Here is a 19,768-nt window from a genome sequence, read left to right on the forward strand (position 1 = left end):
TTTAATGCAAACATTGTTTGACTGGTAACATACTTTGTACTTGCCAAAATCTTGCGAACATTGGAACACTTTCGTAAATGATATCATGTTATGGAACTTAACCTCCGGTTTGCATGAGCGTGCGTCTGATTTTAATTGTATTTATGACTTGCTGCTCGTTTTTAAATTTCAAATATTGATATTGCACATATCAATTATTATCATTATTATTATTATTATTATTATTATTATTATTATAATAATAATAATAATTATTATTATTATTATTATTATTATTATTATTATTATTATTATTATTATTATTATTACAAGCTAAGTTGCAGTCCTAGTCTGTAAAAGCAGGATGCTATAAGCCAAGTGCTCCAACAGTGAAAATAGCTCAATGAGGAGAGGAAACAAGGAAATAACCTACAAGAGAAGTAATCAACAATTAAGATAAAATATTTTAAGAACAGTAACATTAATTATATTATATTTTTTGTATAAAAACGGTAATATATTAAAAAAACAAGAGGAAGATAAATAAGATAGAATAGAGGGCCAGTGTACCCTCAAGCAAGAGAACTCTAACTCAAGACCATGGTACAGAGGCTATGGCACTAACCAAGATTAGACAACAATGGTTTGATTTTGAAGTGTCTTTCTCCCAGAAGAGCGAGCTGCTTACCATAGCTAAAGAGTATCTTCTACCCTTACCAAGAGGAAAGCAGCCACTGAACAATTAGTGCAGTTGTTAACCCCTTGAGGGAAATAATAATGTTTGATAATATCAGTGTTGTCAGGTGTATGACAGACAAGAATGTGTAAAGAATAGGCCAGCCTATTCAATGTATGTATGGGCAAAGGAAAAATGAGCCACAACCAGTACTGTCTGGCAAGTCAAAGGCCCCAATGACTCAAGTAGTGGTATCTCAACAGGTGGCTGGCGCCCTAGCCAATTTACTACTATATATATATATATATATATATATATATATATATATATATATATCAGACATGTGTCCCACCATCACCAATCCGCAGTTGGCCAGCGTGGTAAGGAAAACTGACCAAACCCCCAACATGAATAAAGACATGTCTGATGATTTTGTCCTGCAGTGGCTGCATTTGTTGTCGTTTTGTATATATATATATATATATATATATATATATATATATATATATATATATATATATATAACTATACGTATATAGTACAATATGTTTTTGTGTATTATACAAGTGCTATATTGCTTTTTTAAATGCTCAAGATATTTTTTCAGACCTCTAGGGTCAGCTGACCATAGGCTATGTTCTTAGACCATTTTCTGTATATGACAGCTTATCTGGTTACCATAACAGACACACAAAGCTTAAGTCCTGCAACATTCAATGGATTCTGACCAAGTCGCTTTACTCAAACTACAACTCAATTCAATCTACCTTTCAGCAATGTTATGATGTATTTATTTCCTGTGCTTTCTGTAGTGTTTATATTTGTGATACATTTGAAATATTCTTCCTGTAGTTTCTTCAGAGTTCTGGATCTCCTTCTCCTCAAGATATACTTTAAATATTTTCTAGTTTCATCACTATTTTACCATAGGGAATATAAAATAAGACTTTCCTTTTACTCTGTGGGACTTCTTGCAGGTTCGAGATGCATTTTTCCATGTATTATTTTACTTATAGATAGCTGAATGCAAAGGATAAAATTTCATTTAGCTTTATCTTACCTTAGATGATAGGCAAATTGCTTAAAACAATTTTCAATTTTTTTTTTGGGGGGGGCACAGTTTTTGTACCTTATTTTAATTTTTACCTTGTGATTTTTTATTGAAATGTATCCTGAAAAGAGAAATTGATGACTTCACCTTAAAAAAGCCTTTTGAATATTTTAATGTTTTGACAGACTAAAATATGTGCTACTTTTTAAACACTGATCTTTCTATGTAAAATACATGAAATTTATATTAGCCTACTTATCAGATGAAAATTTCATTGCAATTTTTCTCCATCATTGGAAACAGTCAGTGTCAAAACTTAAAATCTGATTAAATGCAGCACATGGGTTTCAAAATGAAAAGGATGAAAACATGTAATTTTTATTACTGTTTTGACAAATAAGGATAATAATAATCAACTTTGAACCTATAAAAGCTTATATGAACACCAAAGGCATAATAAAACTCCAAGTTAGCCAAAATACCAGTTTACTGTAACCCCTGTGTGTTTATGTGTGGTGAGTACAAGACGTCCTAGCTGGTTATTTTCCCGCACCCCGAAGGAAAAAAAAAAAAAAAAAAAGAGGACCGTAGGGAGAGAAAGAGAGAAAGAGAAAGAGAGAGTCGTTTAATGCACAATAACCAATAGGAGAGTCTGTATACAATATACAGATTGCCACTTGCTGCTTGCTGGTTCCTTCCACGAAAATATCTCATAACGCACAGCATCATTTTTCCTCTTCGACACTTTCCCAAGATGGTATTCATTTTGAATAAATAAATAACTGGATGTCGGCAGCAAGCAGCAAGCCTCACTGGCGATGCCTGGAGATTTTGTACAGTAGGGCTGTGACCACATGCCATAAAGAGTAGATAGGGCTGGGACTACCCTCACGCAAGACATGCGAGTTGTTGTAGGTGCTCCTGCAGTTGGACTCTGGCTCACCTACAGCAGCCCCACAACTCTCCTTGGCACACAATACTCTAGATACTAAGCACTAGAGGGTCTCCAGACACCGCCACCCCTTAATATCTACAATAAAAGCTGTGTCTTTCTGTACACTTTTTGTCAGTGGTTAAATATACCTAAAGCCAAATTGATCATTTCAGACTCAGGGCCTTACATAAAATAAAATCATAACTGTTAACAAAAAATAAGGGAGGGGTCACAGACCTTTAGATTACATGACAGTCACTGAGAACATTAATGACTGAAATGGCTTTAAGTATACCAGTCCAAAGACATCAGAGGACGCGGTCACGGGCCAGTGGATCCAGGGCAGGAATTCGGGAAACAAGACAGGGCAGGATGGCCTCGGCTCTAACCTATTTGTACTATAGCGCGGCTGGAATGGGCAAAGGACGCGACACAGCGTTTCCAAGAGAGTGAGGCCATTTTCTTACTTTTTTTTTTTTAGATTTTTGAGAGTTTGGGATGATGCCCAGTACATTATATACCAGATTTCCTATTTGCCCCAAAAGAGGAGTTTTAGAAATTTAATGAAATCATTTTATTTCACTCATTTACAGTGATAGAGTTTAAAGTCATATTATTTACAAACTTATGAATACAACACAGAAGAAACAGGTTCAAGGCAGTTTTCTGGTAATGTAAATTTAATTGCCAGTAATATCAACCAACTATTGGACTCTCAATTTCTTTGTACCACTGTTCCATTCCTTCACTAAGTTCCTTCTTCTTACCATAAACGGCAAGACGTGACCACATCACTTGCAGGTTAGTATGAACTGGCTCAATATACAATTTCAGTAATGTGTTTGCTGGGAAAAGCTGAACAAAAAATAAATTAAACTATACAAAATTATAAGCTAAATATATATACTGTATATACATATATATACAAATATATGTATATAAGTATATATGTATGTATATAAGTATATATGTATACATATGCAGCATATATATCCAAAATACTATGGATGTATGAATGGACTGTACATCCTTATTCAATATATATATACATAAACATACACACACATTATATCATATATATATCATATACGCATATATCTAATGCATACACACACTTTCAAATATACGTACACATTATATATATACATATACTGTTTATCACATATACATATACTGTATATATATACATATATATACAAAATAAAAGTGAAGATGATGATATGAAATTCATGATAATTTTGTTCTTTCAAACTTTTGATAATGAAAAGGATGAGAATGATAACTTGATCTATAGGCAATAAAGATTTCTAGTATACAACAATTCATGTAATAATTAAATATCTTTTTAAGTATACAATATCTTTTGTTTACAAAGATAAGGATCACTGTCAAGGGTGTTATATTTTATATGACTCCTTAAAAAATAAACTGTATAGTATCATCAACCTTGGACATTTTTTTTTTCTCAAGAAAGACTCACAAGTCTAGTTCACTGAGGATTCACCATCACTCTGCTATGAAGCCACCTGCCAACACTTGACTGTATGTAAGGCATCGGTGTTTATTTTCATATAATTTCTAAAAATTATGTTCATCTAAAGGATGTCTGCTGCTGCTATGGGCTTCATACGAATGCAATGAAGTGAGGGAAGAGCAATAGTTGGCTCAACCTCAAATATCCTCTGATCAGAACGCATGATAGACTCTGTAAAACTCACAACACATCTATAATGGTATTTTAAAGAGTCCATAGTCCTCTGCACTAACAATTAACACTAACAAACAAATCACAAAGGTAATGTACAGACAATATATTCATTCACTTGTAGAAAAGAATGTGATGGAGTAACAGGACCAGAGGGAGATTGATCAGCTCCCCTGCTGCACTTATCATCATAATCAGGTATTCTGGAGAAAAAAAAAAAAAACATAGATAAAAATATAAACTACACTACTGTAAATAGGAAGGGATGATAGATTATAAGGCAGGTCATAAAACATTAATAGAGTCTACTGAATTATAACACAAGAGATTTCTGGGTCAACCTGTGGCGGCCGGTGAAAAGGCGCCACAGGTCTCTCCCCAGAAATAGATTTTTCCTTCGTCAAAATCCCTTTATTCTTCATAGTAAGCAAAAGTGACTGATATCAGAAATTCTAATATTCTTTAAATTATTTTGACTAAAAACTCAGCAGTACTATGAGTTAACACACTTCTTTCCCTGCTAACTATTTAGGTTAATAAAAGTGAGAATTGCATTATTATATTTTTTGTACATATATATCTAATATTCTTCTAAGAGGCAAATAATAGCCTTCTTAACTCTAACTATATCTATATAACGTGTTCCCTGTATTTTATCTAGATAACTAATGTAGTGGGGGATATGATAGTTTGCATTATGAAATATATGGATTGCTTCCCTATCATCATATATTATAATCAATTTTATATGCCAAGTATATGTGTATTGTATATATATATCACAGACTGGTTTCTGTATTGAAATTATGTATTCAAGAACTGTAGTTTTCTGTCTGATTATACATATTTTGTTTACCTTTAGTATATAAGTCAACACAAAGATGGGTTAGATATAATAATACTATAATAATAATAATAATAATAATAATAATAATAATAATAATAACAACAACAACAACGACAATAATAATAATAATAATAATAATAATAATAATAATAATAATAATAATAATAATAATAATAATAATAATGTGGTCTATTGTTGATCAAACTTTTACTTTTATATGATCTTGTACATTGATTATCTATTCAAGGATGACAGTCTCTGATAAGTGCATCATTATCCATTATATTTTTTTTCATGCTTATACTACTGATAATCAAAATAGCTATTCAAGACAATAAACAATTGCACTACTTGAATTCATAAAATCTAATATAATAAAAGCAATAATATGCATTACTTTACTGCATACTATATAATATATATATATATATATATATATATATATATATATATATATATATATATCATAGCTGACTTAGCCATTGATCTATATACACACACACATATATATATATATATATATATATATATATATATATATATATATATATATATATATATATATATATATATATATATATATATATATATAAACATCCTAGCCGACTTAGTCATTGATATATATATATATATATATATATATATATATATATATATATATATATATATATTATCAAAATTATTATTATTATTATTATTATTGTAACTAGCTCAGCTGGAACCCTAGTTGGAAAAGCAGGATGCTACAAGCATTGGGGCTCCAACAGTGTGAATAGCCCAATGAAGAAAGGATAGAAAGAAATAAACACACTATATATGAGAAGTAATTAATAGAAAATATGGAAAATCTTCAAAATCAGTAACAATGTTAAAAAGACTTGTCATGTAGAAACTATAAAGAGAGACCTATGTCAACTTGTTTAAAGAAGAAGAAAAAAAAAACTGTAAGTTTAAACTTCTGAAGTTCCACCGATTGAAATGCCAGTATAGGAACATCATTACACAATCTGGTTACAGCTGTAATAAAACTTTTAAAATACTATGTAGTTTTGAGCCTTAACACAGAGAAGGAAAGACTTATAATTAACTGTATAACTAGTATCACGTACAGGATGGTACAGTCTGGGAAGATTTGAACGAAAGGGATGGTCAGAATTATGAAAAAAATACTATGCAACGTGCATTAAGAACTAACTGAACAATGGTGCCAGAGATTAATATAAAGATCAGCAATAGAAATTTATTAGACAGAAATTAAGATGAGAGTCAGCAGCTGAAGACCGGATAAGATGACAATACTTGAAACAAGGTAGAATGAAAGAATTTAAACTTTCTTCAGGATAGATTGATCACCAAAAAATCTTACATGACTTTATCAGTAAGTCAGTTTTTGTACAAGTGAAGAAGAAACACACTGAATGTATTTCTCAAAAGTAAATTTGCAAAAAGAAACATTATCAATGCAAAGGTCTAGATGATGAGGAACCACTGTCCTCGACCTAGTACAATCATACTTTGAGTGTTGTTAGGATTAACCTCAAGCCCCATACTTTGCACCATGCACACATTTTACTGGATCTCTATTAAGGGATTCAGCAACCTTATATCTCCAATCAGGAGATGGAACTGATGCAAAGAGAATAGCATCATCTGCATAAGCAATGAATTTGTTTTCTAGGCCAAGCCATATTGCCATCTCTTACTTAAAAATTAAAAAATTATTCTAAGAAAAGACCCACCCACTTCTAACTGTTTGAGTTTTAAAATAATGGCCTCATGATTAACCCGGTTAAAGACAACACTAATATTAAGGCTAATCATACGAACTTCCTGACCATAATCAAGGATTTCTGTACAACAATGGAAATTATAAGAAAGGAATTAGCTTATATGTTCCAAGGCCTTTACGAAAGCCAAATTGTAAACTTGGGAACAGACAATTACCTTCAGCATACCTATTTAGACGTTTTGCCAATAGATGTTTAAAAACTTTAATATGGCAGTTATAGACATTGGGCAGTAATCAGCAGGGCTAGAGCTACCACAAATGCATTTGCCTAATGGAGTAACATTACCAATTCTCCAACAATTGTAAAAAAAAAAAACCTCTTCTTGTTGACTTGCAAAAATTAACAGACAACTTCGGAGCAAAGAAATCTGCTGTCTTTATAAAAATAAAGGAAAAATGGCATTTGGGCCTACATCTCCATAAGCATCATGGTCCATCAAGTGGGTTTTAATTTCATGGGACCAAAAAGCTGAACTAGTCAGTATAGCCTCAGTAAAACAGGAATGAGGAAGATAAGAGTTTCTCATTACTCTGCTTACTGTCAAACACAACAGCTAAAAGGGTTGCCTTTTCCTTTGGACAGTGAGCTATCTGGTGTTAGTAAAGAAGACTATTAAGTCTACATAAAAGAGTGCAGATTTAAAGGTAGGACTACCATTTGCATTTCTGGATTGTACCAGAAAGGGTTTCTTTAATCGTCAAATTGTATTCCCTTTCAATTGATGCATAAACTCTTTGCACAATAAATGAGTATAGTTACTTAGAGTCAAATCTGTTCTGTTATCCTTCTAAAGTTAATAGCGTTCACGATTCTCCAAATAAACGTGTCTACAATCAAGTCCTTAAAAAAGCTCAGCATGCCCTAAAATATGGCAGATATATGCTTTTTTACAACTTCAATACCTTCTGAAACATGATTTTCATTTAAATATTTAGACTAATGGGTATACATTATTTGCTTAAATACAAATAATACTGTATAAGGTTTTTATATCATAAACATGTACAGCATAACTTTCTGTTTTATTACAAGCAATTTTATATAAATGATGAGAAGTCTGCACAATGTGCCCTAATAAAAGCAGATTTGCATTAATTAATAACAATTCTTTTTACAAAACCAAGTATAGCTTGTATGTTTGGTTTTCTCCAGCACAATTTCTTGATGTTTAATACTCTACTTCAAAAGCAGAACTCCCCTTGCATCATCTTTTCTTTACTTGATGTGAATGAAGATGATTTCCCTGCCATCTCCCATAATAAAGACCCAGTGTCTGGCTATATATATGAACATATTATCACTGTGCGTGTATGTATGTATGTATGTATGTATGTATATATGTATGTATATGTATATATGTATATATATATATATATATATATATATATATATATATATATATATATATATATATATATATATGTGTGTGTGTGTGTGTGTGTGTATGCATATTCAGAAGGTCCTCAACTTACATAATTGTAAGTCGAATTGTTTGTAAGTTATATGAAATAGACATCAGAAAATTACAAAAGTTGTTTTGCTCACTGTATTAAATAATATAAAACTGTTTTATTACCATATTTCTTCATCTTATCATTGTTATTTTCAGTTGGAATTGTGTTTGGATCTCCGAATGTTTGTAAGTTGAGGGCCTTCTGTACATACATACATACATACATACACACACACACATATATATATATATATATATATATATATATATATACAGTGATCCCTCGCTACTTCGCGGTTCGACCATCACGGATTAACCACTTCGCGGATTTTTTTCATAACGCATGTATATACATATATCGCGGATTTTCCGGAAATTTCGAAAATACCGCGATGTGACCGATGGTGCGAGATTGGAGAAAGTAAGGAAAATTGAATCATGATTGATTTTCAATATAAATGAAACTTTGAGGAGCAACAAAGATATCATTTGCTAGAGAGATAGAGAGAGGTAAGGAATGGGAGGTAGTGAAAAGTAGCCCACAGAGAGAGAGAGAGAGAGAGAGAGAGAGTGTGAGTGTGTGTTGTTTTAAATGTAATAAACAAAAAAATTTGATAGGTTATAACACATTGGTGCTTATATAATATCAACTGTATAGACGGTTTGAATAAGATAAGAAATGGTATAAACGATACTTTGTTAGCGTATTCGTACGTTCTCAAGAGCGGCAGCTAGACGTCAGCTGATCTGATCACAGCCAAAAGTAAAACAAAAAGAAGTCAACAATACTCGATTTTTAAAACACACCCGAAATTTAAAAACAAAAGTACACGCTTTAATGTGCAATTAACTATTTAAAGAGTAGCAATTTTCTAGAATAAAATGATGTTTCCCAAAAAATAGTGGTTTGCTGATGAAATCGGATGCCGTATCTTTAGCAACGATTGAAATGGATGTAAACTCGGCATAATTTTTTCGTTTCGTATTTAATTGACACTAAGAAAAGTAATTTTAGTTTCTTCATCTATATGTAAGTATTGTATAACACGAAAGAGAGAGAGAGAGAGAGAGAGAGAGAGAGAGAGAGAGAGAGAGAGAGAGAGAGAGAGAGAGAGAATGAATCAGCTGTTGTAATCGAATGCCGTGTTTTTGTTTCGTGAGAATTTCATCGCCACGACTAACAACAACATACTGTACTGAGCTTCACAGTATTATACAGACTACTGTAATATGATAAAGTAAAATATTTGTAATAACCTATTTTATATGAAATGGGGCTATTTTTTTTGTTTAAAATTTACATTTACGTACGTAAAACAACTCTCTCTCTCTCTCTCTCTCTCTCTCTCTCTCTCTCTCTCTCTCTCTCTCGTAAATTGTTTTCCTGCTTTGTTACGTATGTATGATTTTATATAGATACGGTAAATAATATTTGTAATAACATATTTTCTAAAAGCTTTTACTGTATCATTATTTATCATTTTCATCATGCACGTTAAATGCCTTCGTTTGTTTATTACGATCTTTATGACGCCGCCCATAAAGAAAAACATTTCCTTTGGAAGTCCTAAGAAAAATTAAGTAAAACATTGGTAATAACAAAATCAACATACTATATAATCAATATAATCGATGCAAAAACTAACCTATACACAGATGTGTACACTAAATGCGTTTGTTTCTTCATTATGATCAGAGATAAACGTAAACAAAACATTGGTTGCCATTTTTTATCGTGCTTTTTGGCGTGTTTAGGAAACGCATGATATAAAATCGCCTTTAATATTTGTGCCTGTTTTAGTTTAGGGTACTGTAGTACATGCATTAAGTGTTCTGTACATTAAAGGGTAGTTTGTTAACAGTACTACGTACAAGGGAAGGTTTTAAAAGTCTGAATATACATGTTAAATAAATACGTAAATATGGTGTCACTACTTCGCGGATTTTCACCTATCGCGGTCGGGTCTGGAACCTATCTACCGCGATAAACGAGGGCTCACTGTATATATATTTATATACCTATATCTATCTATCTACATATATATATATATATATATATATATATATACAGTCACACTGTTTGGCATAGTAAGACATATAACTACTTGATCTCTCCCCATTCCTCAGCGATAGGGGATACCCCAAGAAGTACACTCAGATACCACAACTGCCGTGTTGTAGTTAGGAAAAGGGAAGGGATGGGAAGAGTTGAATCTGTGTGTGTGCATATCTACCTAAATATTTAGCCGTCATTTCTGATGGATCGCGTACACAAGTACCAATTAGACTTTTATTTGCCAGAATTTTGAAGAGTGTACTTGACAGCTTTAATATCAGTAGCTTTAACACAAAATACTTAAATTACTAGTCTTGTATAAAAATATTTGTAGCGATGATTACGATTTAAATTTGATTGGTTTTAAAACCTTATTAAGAGTACTTTACAACCAATTATGTTTTGAGCTAGTGACATGTAGACTGGAATGTATCTCAATGCTAAGAGCATTCAGTGCAGAATAACATACTGTACTGAAGAAGACCTACTTTACCATATTTATGTTTAATTTTTTCAGGATGCTATAACCTTGTACCAGTTGTATTTCTTTTAATAGAGCTTTTGTTTTTAGTATAATTCTTGAAATTAAACTGATCACGCAGGCAAGTACTAAATATACAGATTCTCATCATGGTTCTCCAAATTTATACTAGATAGACGAATGAATGGAGGCAAGTAAAGAGTTTTGTTACACATTTTCCTTACCAAGCATAGGCACCTCAGGAATCTACATTGAAGATCTCCTTGTGTAGGTCAGAAAACTGGAGGTGTGGTGCAGCCCTCTTAAACTTGCTCAAAGCTTCCTGGTGTAACATGCTCAGCTCCCTGATATCCAGAAGAAGCAAAATACAAAATCAATTTTCAAAGAAGTAACTAAGCAAATCTAAAGACCTGCCATGCTTTAAACAAAGTATTTCAAACCTTCAATGCAGTATTATATATTACTTAAAAATATCAATTAATAGAGTACAATAAATTTAATGTTATTTACCTGAGAGCTGGCATTCTAGCCAGCAAGAAGGCATATACAGTAATATCTCCTTTGACTGGAAATCTGTGAGTTTTGTCCAGCTCCAGGCACAGCGACCGCCCTACAGCTTCATTGAGCTTCACAATTTCATCCTGTCCACGCAGACCTGGTCGATCTATCAGAAAATAAGAAAGAATCTGCATGAACAGTGTTACACAATTCAACATTTTGCCTAAACAAGTCCTGATTGGTTACTGGCCAGTCACTTGTTATTAGGTAGTCATATAGTAAAACAAAATATATATAGACACACAGGGCTAAGAAGGAGTGAAGTGAACTGTCAAGCCATTCAGCCTAAACGTTCTCACAACTTATTAGGAGTAGTCATGCTCACAGCTTGCAAAATAATGATTAGATCAAAATGATCAGATTCTCGATTTTTTTACGGTACATTCTGAACTAGCAAAAATGATGCATAAAAATGGTTAAGAACAAGCCAGTTACCACAACAGGATACTGTATTAAGAGGGAAGGGGGACACACACACATAAAAAGCTACAAAATTACGATACACAGTAATCATAAAACATGCTTAAATGATTCCATAACAAAGGTTAAACATTAAAGCAAATAATGCAAAATTTCCCTAAAAATCATACAAATCAACTTAGTACAACGATTGATGGTCAACAATCTCCTAAAGCTATATGCGGCCAACAAAATAGCAAACAAAAATAAACATACATAAAATAAAGCTAAAAGAATTATTTAAATTTTGACAAAGTTATTTTATAATAATACTTGAAAAATAATACTAAGAAATATTGATACTGTACAGCACAAGATTTTTTAATACAAAGGCATGTGATTAGGAGCAGCTCATAAAACTGTAAATGCTATTACATAATGAATCTTAATTATATGATTCGAAAGGGTGAGGAAGCAGATTAAATATCAAACACAATGCCATTTTGATGCTGAAATAATTATGGCGAACGACTAATCCTTGTGACTAATTTATAGTGGGCATGATTTTTTTGCATACTGTGCAGTATCTTATTTATAAAGTATTTCAATTGAACATAAGAGTGATAAGAAATTTTCTACGGCAATTAAAATCTAAAAGTATAACACAAGAGTGTTATCTATAACTTGAATAAGCAGCAACAGACTGCAATCCACTGTTAAGCAAACCGAGAATCAAATCTAAAGTTTAATAATCTACACCTAAAAATTTCTGGGAGTAATTTATGGAAGGAGATTAAGTGATGACATTTAAGTAAGACAACTCACATATGAAATTTAGGACCACTGTTAGCATTCAAAAGTATCGAATAAAAATGCAATGTCTCACTAACATAGGAACTAAGGCAAAAGCTGGGTTGGGGGGATTCACAGGATATGTTAGCAGCAAGATTACAAATATCAATGGACAATGCAACATAACAATTATTAGTGAAGCTTAGGGGAAGCATAATGTAAGGGAAAGAAGAAAAAGACAAATCAAAGACACCATACAACAAATACAATTCAAAAGTCACTGTGTCAAGGTCAGGGTCAGCGAGTAACCTTATTGTCAGCTGAAATAGACCATGACCAAAGGTATAAAAAGTGGATCATTGTGTAAAAAAAAATATCAAAAAGAAAATATGTAAATCCTTCTTAAGAGGAATTAGTATTACTTTAAGGATAAACATGAAGGGTAAGTTTCAAATCCTCTGGTCGTTGTATGTACAGTATATCGGTCTAACTTATCATCGGAAGCCTAAGGTGTTCGTATGGCTTCCATGTTGCTGATGTCATTTTCCATCTCGGTGATGGCAAATAGTAATTCCTTTTAAGTTGAGCTGAAGAAGTTATATTAAAGTAGCAACAGAAGTGCAAGTGCTATATGCTAGAATGTTAATGCAAACAGCAAATGAGGAAAAAAAAGTCGTCCCAAAGCTTTTATGACAGACTGATCAAGCTCTAAGTGTTTTGAAGCTCTTGTATTTGTCAGCCAAGTTTACAAGAACACTTTGCAGTAAAAATTAATTGTGCTAAGCAAATCCAAAACTGTGGGTGACAATACAAATTATATTAAATCCACGAAAAACTGACATACAAAAACATTGCTAAATGCAAACTCTGCTTCATGTTCAAGCGGCAGCAACAGTGGACCTCAAGATCGTATTTGAACCCCATCTCTCTAAGAAACTCTTCGCAGGAACTAGACTCCTGAAATTCAGTCTTATGTCTGTCTTGTCATGAAGGATGTATGGGATCATGATCATATTGAAGGCAAGGCATATTGGTTTCATGATAAGTCTAATGTAAATCTCCACAACGGCCAATGCGGGTATGAAGCATGTAACCGAGTTCATTAGCAATGGAGCTATTTAATGAAGACTATATGATCCATTAGAGAGAGGTATGAGAATTTCTCAATCAATAATCATCTATTTTCGAAATTCCACTGATATTTGATGAATTCAGAAGCTCCAGTGGGGAGTTTATTTGGTATGATGACTAGATTAATCTAATTTTCTTATAATTGGAACCTGGGCAGGGTATCAGTCAGTATCCTGCAGAGTTTCATAGAGTGTGGCGTGTTAGTTGTACTTACAGTAATGGTGCCTTTGTTGTAGTTAAAAGAAGTAGAGACCAAGGCCTCAGCCAGGCCACCGAGCATGAGCCTTACCCGAGGTGTAACCACCAGAACTGCCGCCATCACCCTGCCGCCACAGTTATTACCCCGTAATTTAGCTATTCAATAGTGTCATAAGTCTACATACGACGTGACAATAAGATACGATGGGGTATGGTATGAGGATATCCTTGAACTACAAATGAATATTTGAAACATTCCATCAGACTCGGACAAAATGAAATGGGACATTAATTCCATTCATTCTTCCATGGTGAGTTCAGGAAATGAATAGATGATGTCAATGTAGGTCCAAGATGTCTGGGGTTACAATTGTGGCGGCGGGCAGGGATGGAGTCTCATTCATCAAGGATCCCAGTCACACTGGGGGTAAAGCAACACACTGGGTGGCAAAACTGATGCCAACCCCATCCATCCAGGGCGCCATCATCAGCACTACCACCTACAAATTTTAGCTCCTTACCTGCTTGGAGCAGCACAAATGCAGAGTATAAGCCTAGCTCTGTGTCTGTCAACTTAAGTTCAGCAATAGTTTTGGCAAACTCAAAGACGTTTTTAACTAGTTTCATTTCCAGAGCGTCCGTAATATTAAGAAAAGCCTCCATAGGCAGCAAAGTGTCTTGGTAAACAACGCAATTCTGATTCACATCGAAGTAGCGGGTCATCCGAAGTATTGCTAACTCGAAGCTTCCTGTTGAAAAAAAAGCGTAGTAAAATTCCAAATATTCCCTTTAATAGGAGAAAGAAATCAGAAATAACATCTAGTGGTCACATATTAGACCTTATGAAATCACAGGGAAATGTCATACGGTGCATACCTGCTTTAAGAAGGACAATTTGATCATCTTGAGAGAATTTCCTAAAACCGGGAACAGCTTTAGCGAACTCGATGATCTGCTGGATAACGGACGTTAACATCTGAGCACAATCATACCATAGTTCTTCATGTGCCTGAAAAATAAACACAGTATTAGATTCCCAGTATCGATTACAATATCCTTGTAAAAGCTCCATTACATTACATACAGCAATTGTCTTTTCAAAGATAAAAAATAGCGTTCCATATCTAATACTAGTAAATGAAGTGATTATATGCAATTTAAAAAAGAAATAAAAGGAAGAAATTTACGATTAAAGTGAAGGAAATGTTATGGGTTCTACATTATTCATAGTGTTCAAGAACTTGAATATTCAAAAGTATCAAACCCAGATAATACACTTCATGGCAAAACAAATCCTTGAAAGACTGATAGCAAACACCCTTACTGTACTTCCTTTGCACAAAATGCTGACAATTCTTTGAGAATGTTAAACCTAAGGATATGGTTCATTGTATCTCAGGAAGAAAAGTTTTCTCTAATCAGATAACAAATTTAAATTTTCCTCTTATGAAAAATCTCAGAATATCACACAATTTTATTTTCTCCTTATCTTAATTGAAAAAGCAAAGAACAGAATGATGAACTGATCAGAAGGAATAGCTGGTTAATGGTTGATTAAATTAATGTGGAGTCACTGGAGGTAAAACTTGGCATACATAAGGCATCCAGTTCACATTCTCATATATGATCAAGTGTGTAATATTTAAAAAGAAAAAAAAATAAGATCGCATAAAAAATCTGATCAACTTTTTCGTAGTGTAAGTTTACTGTAATATCCACACTTCTTTTTATATACAAATATTTGTCACTCGGTCCAATAGTGGATCCATAGAGACCGAACAGTGGTTGAAATATTCGTTCAGTTTTGTTATAAAGACAAGTAACCGCTTTCGAACAAGTCATTGTCCTATTCTGTATTTTTGACATTATCAAAAATCTTTCATTGTAAGTCTATATGTTAACGATGGCCAAGAAACAACACGGAAGCTTAAAATTTAGGAGTGAAAATAAGAAATTCAGACAACAATGGTCCCAAAGAACTCGAGGGGCACTGGGCTAGGACACTAGCATGGGAATGGTCTACCACAATGCTAACAAACTGCTCCTTTCCACTCACCAAATTTTTGTAGTAATTGACCTTGGAGATGTCCAGGGACTGTTTCCTCATCACATCGGCGATATGCTCCGTCGAGTACAGAAACGTTCTGACGTGTGCATCTGCAACCCAGCGGGCCAGGATCTCGGCTAGCTGCACGGGATCTGTGGACATGTCTGGTTAAGGTTAGTCCAACTCTTCAAGTTTGCAGGATGAGAGTTAGTCTTAAGATTATCACTGAGCAAAGTACACAACGTAAAATCTGATTTAGTTGATTCAAGTTATGATAAAAAAATTGTTTAAGGAAAGAGTCAGTATTAAATTGATTGCCTGAAATTGATGTAAAACATGATTTTATTTGTGGCATCTAAGATGACTGAATTACTTATAAAAAAAATTCAATCCTGAACTGCTCAAAAGCAAAACATTAATATTTTACTGTTACAGCAAATATTGAATGTAAAATTTACTATTCTTACTCCAAAGTATAAAAAAAATTGAGACAGCTTTGAATGATTCAGTTGGGGCAAACATCTATCGTGAAATTTGATATGCTTGCTCTAAATTGTTATTGTGATAGATATAACCAGTATTTAGTAGAGAACAAGTTAAATAAAATTAATATTTCAATCCATAGAAATATTACAACGAAAATGGTGAAGACATTATTATGCAATAGTGTTGAAGGAATCTGAATAAATAACGTGAAAAAAAAAAACATAAATTGGATTAACTTAGATTTCGTGGTTGTAAATTTGCAATAATTGAATTCACAACAACGTTAAAGTTCAAGTTACTTAATCAATTCGATTTGGGTTATCAACATCAATACTCAAACGCCAGAAGTTAATGACAGCCTTCACTAAATTAATGCAGTATATTCCACGTGAATGAGCACGCACATACGTACACATACGTGTAGGTATATCATGCATTAATGATTCAACATTTCTCCCCTGTGCTTCACGGAAGCACTAATCAATCACTGAATTACTCGAAGAAAGGAGATCGATTTCATACTCACCTAAAAGCATACATACATAAATTTGCTTTCAGAAAAATTAAGCAAATGCATTAATCGTTAAATAAAGGAAAACATGCTGAGAGCCTTAAGCTAGCTTTACAAGCACGGGTATCAACCATTAACCTACCATTGACATCATAATAAAACGCCCTTGATACTTTATATGCCCTATGTTTATTTTTCGATTCTACAACTTTCTCCATTAGATGGAGCGATGGCAGAGAGTGTTATGTGCTAACGGAGTGTGGCACACCTTGGCAGTTACTCACCAAAGACTGGCCGCCAGACCCGGAGTTGTGCATCTTCCCTTTTTGGTAGAATATAGCAACTGAGTGAACGAGCCACTGCCATAAACTCTCTCTCCGTCATATACATGTACATGCACATACATACACACACATATGTATGTATATATATATATATATATATATATATATATATATATATATATATATATATATATATATATATATATATATATATAATATATATATATATATATATATATATATATATATATATATATATATATATCTCACTATCAGTGATGCCGTGCAAAAAGAATCCAGTCTCCAGTCTTTATCGGCGACTGAGTCTTCTGAATATTTGTTGATTGTAGAAGATAAAAGGAAGAATAAGGTAGAGGACGTCACGCTGAGAATAACGATGTGTGGCTTCAATCATGAGGTTGAGCAATGATAAGACATTAAGAGCTAATGGGGTTACAAGTGAAGTGTTGCAGTGCAATGGTAAGGGATATTAAGTGACTGACCAGGGTTTGTAAGGTATGTCTGAATGAGGGCAAAGTTCAAAAGGAATGGGTGAAAAAATCATGTTTCTTCCTTCATATAAGGCTAAAGGCGACAAGGAAGACGTTAAGAAGTATTAAAGCGTAAAACTACTTAATACATCAGAGGAAGTAGGATTTTGATTGTGATAATAAGACAAAAGAAAGAATGAATGGTAGGGTAAGAACGGTGTGGGTCTAATAAGTAGAATTTAAAGGAGAGGGATGAAACTATTATGTGGCATATATGGAACTAGAAAAGGCTTATAACAGAATCAACAGAAAGGCAATATTGGGGCATTGCGGATATTTGGTACCAAAAGTAATTTTCAAAAGCATTTAAAAATTTTATAATGGAAGCAAAGTGAGTTCGAATACTAAATGGTTGGGGTAGAACTGAGCTTTAGAAAAGCGTGGGTTGTATTTTCATGATTATTTGAACTATAAATGGAATGATGTGAGAAATTACTGAAAGAGACGTAGAAATTACATGAGTAAATGAGTTGTTAAAGAAGCATGAAGTCGCTGATGCTTGCAGATGATGCAGTACTAACTGGAAACGGTGAGGGGAAATGGAAGAAACTAATAAAACGAGTTTTAAAAGAGTTTGTGAGGGTACAAAGTTGAAAGTAAAAGTGACCAAGAATAAGGTTATGGGAGTAAATGGAAAGTAGAAATCTGGAGTAACGAATGTCCATGCTAATGGTGGAAGAAATGAATAAGCTCATTCATATAGGTATTCTGAAGTAGTAAAGAGTATAGATAATTATGAAAGGAAAAAAGAGGAGTCATAAAGTAGGTAAAGCAAGAAATGAACCAGAATGTAATCAAGAGATTGGGAAGAGAGGCTGAGTTTCTGTGAAGGGATTGTTTAGTGAACACTCCTTTATGGAAGTGAAGTGTGGATGTAAATACAAAAGAAATGAAAACGGTTGAAACTGTTGAGACGACGTGTCCGCTATATGGAAGAATAACTGATAGGGTGAGAAAACTGGAGATGCACAGAAATAATAATAGATGAATTAGTGCTAGGGGGTGGTTGGGTCACGTGGAAGGAATGGAGAGGAAAACTTTGGGAAGGGGTGAGAAAATTTGAACGAGGTTTCATGTGTTCCTGAACGGTCTTATGTGCAGGTGTTTGTAGGACTAATGTTTATGGAGTTCTAGGTAGCCTATAGGGGGGGGGGGAGGGTTCATCCAAATTTCAGTGTTTAGAAAGTTAATGGGGCAGAGAGACTTTTACGGTACGGTATCTATTATCTTTCCTTGTATATATATATATATATATATATATATATATATATATATATATATATATATATATATATATATCAAATTAGTGAAATAAAACATTAATAGAAAAAGAAAATATTTCAAATCAAAATTCTAGAATAATGACTCACAATACAGTAGTTCAATCTGTGCCAACTCGAGTTTAACAGAAATAAGAGGCTTAAAAAGTCATCGCTCTCGGTAACTTACCTGACGGAACCTTTTTCAAAGTCGCATCACATAATTTTTGAAAGCATAGAAAGGTATAGAAGTAGACAAGCTATTACAAATGCCAATTTGCTAATTCTACCATGCAACAATTAATTTACCATGTACAATCTAGGCAGATATATGTTCGTACTAAAGTAGGCAGCAAATTAAAATTAAGTCTAACATTCTAAAGCAAGGCATTTGAATGATAAATTCCCGCCAAAGCTATTCATATCCGTCAAAATGATTTCACTATTCTCAGTCTAAAATTAGATATTTTTACCCTTTTTCTATTGTCACTAAATAGAAATATATTTAGCTAATTCAACATCAAAAGAAACATACTATAATACAATTTAATCAGAATTTGCCTAAGTAAAGATTAAAAAA

At 33.2% G+C, this 19,768-nt stretch overlaps 1 protein-coding gene across 1 annotated transcript in view; it reads right to left on the reverse strand.

Moving 5' to 3' along the window:
* Nucleotides 1-2,072: 2,072 nt before the first annotated feature.
* Nucleotides 2,073-19,768, reverse strand: part of LOC137615247 (probable nuclear hormone receptor HR3) — a 108,544-nt gene continuing 90,848 nt past the window's right edge. The window contains 6 exon segments of the mRNA XM_068344966.1: nt 2,073-4,548; nt 11,197-11,316; nt 11,483-11,636; nt 14,572-14,799; nt 14,927-15,059; nt 16,107-16,249. Of these exon segments, the coding sequence (XP_068201067.1) occupies nt 11,211-11,316; nt 11,483-11,636; nt 14,572-14,799; nt 14,927-15,059; nt 16,107-16,249 (764 nt within the window). The 3' untranslated portion in view covers nt 2,073-4,548; nt 11,197-11,210.

Source organism: Palaemon carinicauda, chromosome 21 (assembly GCF_036898095.1).
Source record: "Palaemon carinicauda isolate YSFRI2023 chromosome 21, ASM3689809v2, whole genome shotgun sequence".
NCBI lineage: Eukaryota > Metazoa > Arthropoda > Malacostraca > Decapoda > Palaemonidae > Palaemon > Palaemon carinicauda.